Source organism: Miscanthus floridulus, chromosome 6 (assembly GCF_019320115.1).
Source record: "Miscanthus floridulus cultivar M001 chromosome 6, ASM1932011v1, whole genome shotgun sequence".
In the NCBI taxonomy this organism is placed as follows: domain Eukaryota; kingdom Viridiplantae; phylum Streptophyta; class Magnoliopsida; order Poales; family Poaceae; genus Miscanthus; species Miscanthus floridulus.
This window is the reverse complement of record NC_089585.1, coordinates 119,323,568-119,334,685: the sequence shown is the minus strand read 5'-3', so window position 1 is coordinate 119,334,685 and position 11,118 is coordinate 119,323,568. Positions and strand designations below refer to the sequence as shown.

General features: G+C 42.7%; 1 protein-coding gene across 1 annotated transcript; it reads right to left on the bottom strand.

Annotated features, from left to right (window-relative positions):
• Positions 1–7,746: 7,746 nt before the first annotated feature.
• Positions 7,747–10,912, bottom strand: LOC136459307 (probable WRKY transcription factor 46). Its single transcript, XM_066459179.1, has 3 exons — positions 10,734–10,912; positions 10,418–10,525; positions 7,747–8,348 (listed from the first exon to the last, which is right to left on the bottom strand). The coding sequence occupies exons 1-3, from the start codon at positions 10,838–10,840 to the stop codon at positions 7,847–7,849; spliced, it is 717 nt and encodes a 238-aa protein (XP_066315276.1). The 5' UTR covers positions 10,841–10,912; the 3' UTR covers positions 7,747–7,846.
• Positions 10,913–11,118: the final 206 nt, after the last annotated feature.

Genomic DNA, 11,118 nt, shown 5'->3' with positions numbered 1-11,118 from the left:
TAGACATCTCCTCTAGAAGAGTATTTAGTAAAACAGAGTTGCTAGCGCCCGGACGTCTGGACGCTAGCCCCGTCCAAACTCCCATGCCTGCCTGCCTGATGCGCATGCTGCTGCTGCTTGCCCCGCCTACTGCACGCGTCTGTTGCTGCTGCTGCCTGTCCCCCCGCTGCACGTGGTCGCATGCGCCTACTAGCTCTTGCTACACGTGCGTGCATGAGCCTACTACTGCACATGCACGCCATGTTGTTGGGCCTGCACGCGGGACCTTCTCTGTCTGCGCTCGCTTCCCATGCTTGCTAATGAAAACAATTGCAATATGAAGCACTTGTTGCACCATATGTCTGAAACAGATGAAACATTTGGAAATATACGCTTGCAACATATGTGTATAGCCACTGCAGCATATGTAACATCCAGATAAAATACTTGCAACACACTTCTGAAAGCAGCTAAAATATTTGAAACATACATTTGCAACACACGTGTATAGCCATTGCAATATATGCAACTTTCAGATAAACACTTATAACTTGCAACATGAAAACACTTGCTGCAATATAAGACTAAAATATTTGGAACATACTCTTGCAACATATGTGAAACTTATGCAACATATAGATCAAAACGCTTGCAAACATACGTCTGAAATAGAGATAAAACATTTTGAACAAAGGCTTGCAACATTAAGGTGAAACACTTGCAACATATGTAACATGTGCAACATCTTGATCTACTTTTGCAACATCCATATGAAGCAATTGCAACATACCTCAGAAACATCTAAAACACTAGAGCGCAACATCTCCATGCTACTGGGAGAATGAAGACTCGTCGGTGTGTGGAGTTCACCGGAGGCAGCGGATCCGCGATAGCATCTGCGTGGCACGGCAAGGAGGCAGCACCCGCACGACTGGGAGAGGGATCCAGATCTGTCGGGGAGCCACTCGTGCCGGCCTTGCCATGTTGGTACGCCCGTGACCGGGGCCACCGACGCCATTGCACCGTCGTGTCGAAGACCGCTCGGGCCTCCTCGTTGTGGCCCACTCACGCCGAGGCCACTGCTCACGTCGAGGCCGTTGTGCCGCCGTAGAGAGAGAGATAGGGAGAGGGAGTAGCACTGAAGGCATGAGAGACAGGAGCGGTGGCTGATAAGGCGCGCATGCGGGTGTAGACGTGTCAGGTCAGGGTAAAGGCGCGGGCAGGTCGGGTCAAGCTAGGTGCAAGCACGGTGCGGGTCGGGGTCTGCCCGTCCGTCCGGGCGTCCTCGTCCTATCATTATCGTTAGTAAAATAGTTTTTCATGATAGATTAAAAAAACGTGAAATATCTATTATACCCTTATTTTTTTCTTTCTTTTCTCTTTTCTTCCTTTATTTTTCCTTCCCTTATAATTCTCCTTTTTTTCTTCTCTCTTTCGTATCCACTAGCCCCTCCCCGCCCATGCCGCCTCCCTCGCTTTCTCCTCAACACCAATGCACCCCCCTTTTCCCCTCCCTCCGCCTTGCCTCCATCCGCGCCTCCCATCTTGCCACTTCCCTTCGTTGAGGCTGGTGCCAGCGTTGTCGAGCTTCAACTCCGAACGCGACACCCACACCCACATCGCCATAGAGGCTGGAGATAGAAGAAGCTGTAATTTTCAGTTCCTACTCGGTTGTTGGTCACGAATTCGGGGCGGAGCTGTTCCTTCTCTTCCCCATTGGTTGGCGGAGTCGAGAAACTAGAGGGTACAAAAGGCCCTTAGCTGTAACCAATTTTATTGCGGCATCTCATGTTGATTTACGGAGCGCATAATAACACAGACTTAGTCGTAACTAATTTCATTCATGGCTTGACCTTAGCATGACCGTTCGACAGTCTGACTGACCCCAGCTTGTTACCGAGCAGAGAACCTGAGACGCAGCCAAAAGGTTGGGGACATGGTGACGAGGACACAAAGCATCTCATATATGGATCGAATCACTAGTCTAATCTCGTCACTAACATAGGTTATCGGCTCGGGGTTGCCATGAGAGAAGACAGGAGTAAACTAATGCAAGTGGCAGGCTAAACAAAGCTGGTTGTCGATGTCGATGACGATTAAACAATGCTCTTCAGCTGATCGTGACAGAGCATTTGCTTCCCTATGCATCAGTGACCGAAGGAATTAGCACGTGGTTTTAGGAGCAGGTCCAGCCCTCCTTCAGAAAATGGCCAGTGGCCACCACACCAACCATAAACAAGTTCTGCTGCATTTGCCTACCAGAGAAAGCAGATTTCTCCTAATCTAATTGAGATCTGGTAACGCACAGGTCGAGGTCCACACGGCCCCAACCCCAGGTTGAGACGACGCGGACCTAGCGGCCATTTGGGGTCAAAAATCCGAGATGCCACCATGCTGGCTGTGAATTGTGGAGGCCCGGCGAGTCTCCTAGCTACGAGTCTCGGCGCCTGCCCACGCGTCGGCCTGATATCGTCGGAGCACCGGCGCCGCCTGGAAGGCCGAAGGCCGGAACATGGTTTGTTGCTACCCGGCGCGCGCTGGCTGTCTTTTGCCCGGCAACCTCGGGACAGGCCAGAGTGTGCACTGCACCAGCGCCTGCTGCACCGAATTTTTTATTTTTTAGTCTTTTTTTTTTAAAAGTTTCTCACAAATAAACCTCTGACGAAAAGAATTCAGAAAATAGACCCTTAGCTCGGTGCTATTGATGCTGACGCCGAGCTAGACGCCAATGTCTCTAACGCCGAGCTCCTGGACATGATGAATGAGGCTCGACGCCAGCCACTCTGACGTCGAGCTCGACGCCCTACATATCGGCGCGACGCCGGTCACTCTGAGTGACGGCCCGCGCCTCGCCCAATAGTGCCTTGGCATACTTGACGGCTGACGCTGCCACCGTCCCAGTTCCACTGCTCATACTGACAGGCACAGATGACAGGACACGTTGGTACTAGAGCAATGAAGTTGAAGTTACCGCTGTTTTTTAGTGCTGTTATTAAACAAAGATGGTCATGTTCGTTTAGCTGAGATCAGACTTATGTTAAAATACTAAGAGAAAAATACTATTTATTCATATTAAAAAGTACTGCTAAGATAGTGTAGTCGTTTCCTCACCTGATCTCAATGGATAGTATTACATGTCATGTTCGCTTCTCTTATAATCCGTCTTTTTTAGTTTGTTTTTTTTCAGCCAGAACAGTGTTAGGCTTTCAGCAAAGCGAACAGGACCATATTAGCTGGTTGCCAATTTTGCACATGTGGAATAACGCAGGAGATTAAATTTTACTCGTATTCATATGCACGAACCAAGGTCATGTTTAGATTGCAAATTTTTGCAATCTGGACAATATAGCATGTTTCGTTTGTATTTGACAAACTTTATCTGATTATGGACTAACTAGGCTTAAAAGATTCGTTTTATGATTTATAACCAAACTGTACAATTAGTTATTTTTTTACCTACATTTAATGCTCCATATATATGTCCAAAAATTGATGTGATAGAAAAAGATTGAAAAAACTTAAAATTTGAAGGTGATCTGAACAAGTCCTAAGTAGAAGTAAGCTAGACTGCTTAATATCCACGTGCAATCCAAATACTCTTCCCGGTCTACCAAGCAATTCACGCGATCCTTACGATTAGACCGTACCCTGCCCGGTCTCCTCCTCCCTCTCTCTCTCGCTGCGCCTGCACCCTGCCCCTGACCCCTGCAGCTGCGCGTACGCCCGCACTGTGCTGCGCTGGTCGCTGTCACCGTCGTCGATCGTCATCATTGCCGCTGCACTGTACTTGTACGTTGTACCACGGCCCCCCCCCAGCTAGCCAACATTGCTCGTCAGTGGACGGAGTGCAATGCGGTTGCAATCAGACGGGCCTGCGCCGCTACACCACCTCTGATCTCTGCGCGGAGCAAGGCTGCCTGTGTCTGTGTGCGTGCCTGCCTCCGGGACGGAGGAGGAAGAAAGAAAAAAGGAAGCGTGTCATGCATGCCAGTGAGTCCAAGCCTCCGAGGTTTCGACTGAGGGGTGTTTGGTTTCATGGACTAAATTTTAGTCTATGTTACATTGGATGTTCGGATGTTATTTAGGAGAATTAAATATGAATTAATTATAAAACTAATTACATAGATGGAGACTAATTTACGAGACGAATTTATTAAGCCTAATTAATCTGCCATTAGCACATATTTACTGTAGCGTCACATTGTCAAATCATGGACTAATTAGGCTTAAAAAATTCGTCTCGCAAATTAGCCACAATCTGTGTAATTAGTTATTTTTTTCGTCTATATTTAATACTTCATGCATGTGTCCAAACATCCGATGGGACAGGGACTAAAATTTTCCTGTAGTAACCAAACACCCCCTAAGGCAGTTTTAAAAAGTTTTTCCAAAAAATACTACAGTAGTCATCATATCAGATCTTACGATACGTGCACGTAGCATTAAATGTAGACAAAAAAAACTAATTACACAATTTAATTAAAAATTATGAGACGAACATTTTGAACCTAATTAATTCATAATTAAACATCAATTGTTAAATAAAAATGAAAATGCTGTAATAGTCAAATTCCTAAAATTCAACCAACTCCTACGAAAAGAAGTCGAACATGGGACCTATACCAGCTAGGAGCACTCGCCAGGTGCAGCAGTGACCGCCTGATCGGGCCTTGTTTAGATCGAAAGTTTTTTCAACCTGATGAATAGTATTACTTTTGTCTTATTTGGTAAATATTGTCTAATCGTGAACCAACTAGGTTCAAAAGATTCATCTCGTGATTTTCAACTAAACTGTATAATTAGTTATTTTTTTTACCTACATTTAATACTCCATGCAAGCGTCCAAAAATTGATGTGATAAAAAGAGTGAAAAAATTTGGAATTTTGATGGGAACTAAACAAGGCCCGGAGGAAAAAAGAGAGACGAGCTGCTGGCCTGCTTAGTCATCAGAGCCGCTGTCTTTTCCGAGGAGAAATTACGCTGCTCCAATCCACAGTGCCGCCAATGTCACGCGACGACGACGGTCACCGCACGTCAGTCTTCACACCCATCACCCCATCACTCCACATCGACTGTTCCATAGCTGCTCGTGTTTTTCGCCCCCCGCATCTTCTTCTTCCTCCTTGATGCATGAAGCATGATAAGGATCCCTGAACTTAGGCCTCGTTCAGTTGCCAAAAAATTTTACATAGTAACTATTATATCGAATCTTGCGGCACATATATGGAGTACTAAATATAGATGAAAAAAAACTAATTACATAGTTGGTCGAGAAATCGCGAGACGAAACTTTTGAACCTAATTAGTCCATAATTAGACACTAATTATCAAATACAAACGAAATGCTACAGTGAGCCAAAATCCAAAATTTTTTGGATCTAAACGCACCCTTACTGTACCCACATCTCCTGTCATGGCATTCAGCATCGCCAGTAGTAACTTCCATGCTACTGTACTGCCCTCTCAGTCACAAATCTAATCTTTGGCCCAGTTTAGATCCAAAATTTTTTACAAAATGACACTATAACGTTTTTCGTTGTTAGTTGGCAATTAGTGTCCGATCATAATCTAATTAGACTTAAAAGATTCGTCTCGTGGATTTCGTCTAAACTGTGTAATTAGTTTTATTTTTTATTTATATTTAATGCTTCATGCATGTGTTCAAAGATTTGATGTGACGAGAAATCTTGAAAAATTTGGCAAAATGAAGTGGAACTAAACAGGGCCTTTTGTTTTATAACAGCACTAAAAAACAGTGGTAACTTCAACTTCACTACTCTAGTACCAACGTGTCCTGTCATCTGTGCCTGTCAGTGTGAGCAGTGGACTGGGACGGCACTGGAGGACTGGAATTGCATTCTCGACGCCTGGGTCTACGGCGTCGAGCTTGGCGCTAACGTTTACGGCGTCGAGGTTGGCGTCATTGATAATGGCGCCGAGCTGCCTACCACGTTCGCTTCTGCGTCAAGCCAAGACTTCGGCGCCAGAGACGCTGGCGCCGAGACGTGTTAGCTCAGCGTCAGCGTCGATGACGTCGAGCTAATGGTCTATTTTCTTAATTCTTTCCGCCAAAAATTTATTTGTGAGAAACTTTCGGAAAAAAAAGCTAAAAATTAAAAAATTCTACCCGCTGCACCTGCACATCTCCTGGCCCCGAGAAGCCCCCGACTGAGATACCCTCTGCGTGCAGCGTGCCTAGTACACGCATCCACCTCAAATTATTTCTCATATATTTTGTTACCTAAAAATAATATATAGTTCTCTTCAATTTTGTCCTAAGTCAAAATTATCTAGTTTCGATCAAGTTTATAAAAAAATACACCGACGCCTATGTTGCCAAGCTATTGATACTCAATAAAATATATCTTGATAATGCATTTTGTGTTATTGTAGATGTTAATATATTTTCACAGAATGGCATATAAATAAAAATTCCATGATCCGGTGTTTTTAGGATGAAAAGGTGATATTGCTAAAGAGGAACCATTTGCATTCATCCCTTTACAATTTGACCGAATGAACCTCCGGTGTTTATAAAAGAAAAAAAAATAAAAAGAGAGAGGTGTTTACCTCATGAAGTGCTCTGTATATAGATAGTCATCCCCCAAGATGAAATAAAAGCTACAATGCAAACGTCGTCAAGCAACTTGCTATGTCAAAAAAGGCAATGAATTAGAAGATACGGACATTGATACCTTTCATGATAATATTGCTAATTCATTGTTTTGATTACTGTGAGGCTTGGTTGCTATCCTTGATGTCACGAGATATGATTTGGCTATCGAAACTTGCTTTTTTTAATGCATCTTTTTTACATATAATTTACATACCTTTTGATTTGTGTCATGTTTCTGAACCAGCTAAGAGAAGAATATGCATCTGGTGACAACGTACAAGTACATACACACTTTATTAAATACTAATACTCGTGAAAAAAAAAGATTTAGGGACAATAATAGAAACGGATAGCTAAAATCATAGAATACATATAGACACTCAGAATAGCTATTGTCACTACAAACATTACACGAGAAAAACTGCCGACCAGCGGCAGCCCATCCAAAATACATGACCAATAACCTCAGCTTGTAAAATTCCAGTTATTCAAAATCAACAATCCAAAATCAGCTTTTAGAAATCAACAGAAAAAACAAAAGGGCCCTGGAGTACTATCTTCTAGTGGGTATTTACAGTTTTTATTGGAGAAGCAACATTTATACTAAGGCCGCGTTTAGTTTGCCTCCTGAATCGGTGCCGCCGGAATTTCAATCACTGTAGCCACACTGTAGCATTTTGTTTTTATTCGGTGATAATTGTACAATCGTTGACTAATTAGGCTCAAAACGTTTGTCTCACAAAGTACAACCAAACTGTGCAATTAGTTTTTGATTTCGTCAACATTTAGTACTCCATGCATGTACCGCAAGTTTGATGTGACGGGGAATCTTCTTTTTGCATAGTGCCAAAGTTGGGAGTTTTGGTAGAACTAAACATGGCCTTCTAATGGCCAGTTTGAATCAGCTGCACTGCAGCTGCACACAGTAGTTCGTCAGAGTACGCCTACAGCAGCAGCTTTAGCAAAAGCCGTTGCTTTAGTAAAAGCCAACACGCCCTAATTTTTTCCCCGTGAAGATATACAATGTGCACACCTGCTTATAAATTACATGCATGTTACTTCACAAAACTGAAGATATACCAGATCAGTAAATATGTATGGCTTCAAACGAAAACATATACATAGAGAGAGCTATAGTAAACAGAGCACTACACATTTTCTGACAGTGCATGTCCAGATGTCCTAAACGCCGCAGGATGGTTATGGATGTGTTTACTGTTTACTAATAGATGATAGATCAACTAGTCTGCTTATTCTATGAACCAACCCAGATCCAAAGGCTCGAACCATTGAGGCTCCAGTTGCTCAATGAAATCTGTTTTCAGGTTATCGGATGCCGGCAACAGTACAGGTGAAATCGAAGGGCTAGCCTCATTGCTGCTTCTGGACATCCGAGCAGGTGTGTCCCCTTGAACGGCTGCGTGCCCACCATCTGATGTTGCAACATCACAATCACTGATGGCCGTGAGCAAGGAGGAGATGATGGCATCATTCTCTTCTTTTATCAATCCGTGGCCATCAAAACAGTGGGTCAGGCTAGGTATTTTCACCTCTTCCTTTCTCAAAGAAGCATCGGCGATCTGCTGGATGTGTATAGATGAAGCCATGTAATCCGAGACATGGGTGCAGCAACATGTGTGCTCCTTTGTGTAGATTACCCGGAACAATGGCGGATCCTGGGAATTGGTTTGCTCCACATGCTTGGTTGCTGGGCAGCCATGATCCTGATGGTATGTACACCTATAGTAGCACCTGCATGCGTAGACATCAAGAGTTGTTTAGAGTTCACTTTTCCATGTCCTAGGGAAAATGCTCACAAAAGAGGTCGCCAACATGCATGTAAAAGCCAAAAACTTGACACATGACAACACGTGGCGTTGTCTGCCTGGCTCAGAATAGTTAATCATGCCGACATGCATTATTAGCTCCAATGGAGGATTCCAATGCAGGCATGCTCTGGATATCATACCCCAATGCCGGGAGTTTCCCCAAGTACTGGATATCACATGCATACACTAGAGGATCTAACATCACCAATACTTACTGATAATGGTAGTACACTACCTCTAATATGATACTCCTTCGTTCCAAATTACAAGTTGTTCTGGCTTTTATTTATATACATAGCTTTTACTATGTATCTAGACATAGTATAAATCTAGATGCATAGATAAAGCTATGCACTTAGAAAAATCGGAACTACTTATAATTTGAAACCGAGAGAGTATATAGGAAAGGCATAGGAAGTAAAATTTTCCTACATGTGTTTTAAAATAAGAAAAATTGGTAGCTGTTGGTTAAATCTAGATTTGACTACTATAACTCAATAAATTTGACAAAAGAAAATTCCATTCGTAGCAGTTACGTAACAAAATTAGTTTGTACACCACTACTCATACATATGTTGATCTGTACCTTCAATGCTACTAGTTATTGTTTAATTTTTTAAAAGAAAATGTCGGACCATGAGAGCGAGCTCGAGATGCTGCGGAGGGACCGGGAGGTGGCACACACGCAGCTGTTGGACATGGAGCGGTTGCGGGCCATGAAGCTGGTCAAGCAGCGGCAAGATCAATGCATGGTGTTGGGAAGCCCTCCTCTTCCTTCGCTAATCAAGTCCTGATCTTGTTACCGCTCAAATGCAAGGACGATTTTAGTAGATTTGTGCTGCATGATTACTCAACTAATCGATGACTAATCATAATTAGTTGTCTAATAGGTACCCATACGACTAGGTTTGATTATACGATTTAATAACACTTTCTCCCTCAAAATATATTATATTCACATTATGCATTTGTATAAAAACCTAGTCCAATTCTTCAAAAAAAAAACCTAGTCCTAGACAGCAGGTCATTCATGTTGTATCAACTCATTAGTTGGACCCACTAGTATTGTACAATGTATCGCCAATCATCCTTTTTAGAAAATACTATATCGCCAATCATTGCAAAAAAAAGAAAAAACAAATAGCAGAACCGTGGTTTACTCAAAAGCAAGTTGGGTCTGGAGAGCATTAAATACCTCATCCATGCTTTGGCATGCTAATTAGGAAACTAATTCGTGTTCTGCACTAGTAAACAAAGTGCACAAAAGCAGAGTGTGTAATGATTCCTTTAGCATATGATGCTTAGCTCTTTCCTCTTTTCCCCCTTGGGTTTATTCCGCTTCTTAAAAATTCCCATTCTGGCATGTGACTTTTAGCTACACGACAACATAAAGGTAAACGCTACAGCCTGAGAGGAACCGGCTGCTACTGGGAAGACAGCAACCTAATAAATCATAAGTGTACATGCACCAGATTTTTTTATTGTATTGCCAAACACACTTGCCATTAAACTACGTTTATGTGACCAGAAAGCCAGCTTTCAGGCTTGGGAACATAAGCTAACCAAGCCAGATCAATCACGTGTATTATAGCTAATACGTCAAGACTGATCACGTGTACAGTAAGCATCCACTATTTACAGCTAGTAAGCTTCGATATTTGGATTTGCTATGTTAATTTAGGTAAGGGATACATCTACACTTATATCTCTGCTGTTTTAAAGCTCTTCTTGGATCCCTTATAAATTAGGAAGCTTCTGTAACTGTAAGACCCAAAGAGCATGGCCCAGTTGGAACATGTGTGATTTAACTGATGAGCACCGGTAGTAATTAGCCTAGGTAGTTTGCGTTCAAAAAAAAATAGCCTAGGTAGTAGTTCTTAGGTAATGAATTGTCATACTTCAACATAATTAACATATTACACGAGTCTGTACCTATTAACTCCACTGGTTAGAAAATGCAAGATAAAAGATTGAATGATTAATTAGACATACCTTGGGTAGGTATTGCCCCGGATCATCTTTTGTCCATATTTTCTCCACTGGTAGCCATCATGATACGGTGCGTATGTGTACTCAGTTCTTGTGCTAATGCGAACTTTCCTACTTTCAGGAAAGTACCGTTAATAACTTGTAAACATAACAAGAAACAAAAAGAATTGCACAAGTAATAAGAACTAGGAACATCATGTGGAACAAAAGAAATAACTGAAATTGCACAGCACTATGTTTCCTTCTATATTTATCATAATTTCATTTGCAGTTCACATACTTAACTCTGTTTAGTATATATAACATGATTTAGACTTACTTCTTAGCATGCGCCTGGGCATAACTGCTACAATCCTGCAGCAACCTTTTAGGGGTTCCATTAGAGCAGCCGCAAGAGCTGTCCATGTAGTCATCCCTCTTAGCCATGATGGCTGGCCTCTTGCAACGTCTTCAAACTGATCGATATGGCCTCTCAACAAGGATGTGCGTTGGTGACAGCAAATTACCTTGCGATTGCAGAGCTCCCAATGGATTCCCAGCAATTAACGCTGAGCCTTGGCTGGTGTGAAGTGGAGATGATGAGTTTTATTCTCCTTGTCTACTGCTGCAGACAAGCACAGCCAGTAGCTCATATATACACAGAGAACCTTGACCTGGAGTTGGTGGTGCATGCTTGCTTCCAGAATTTTAAATCTACACTTGAC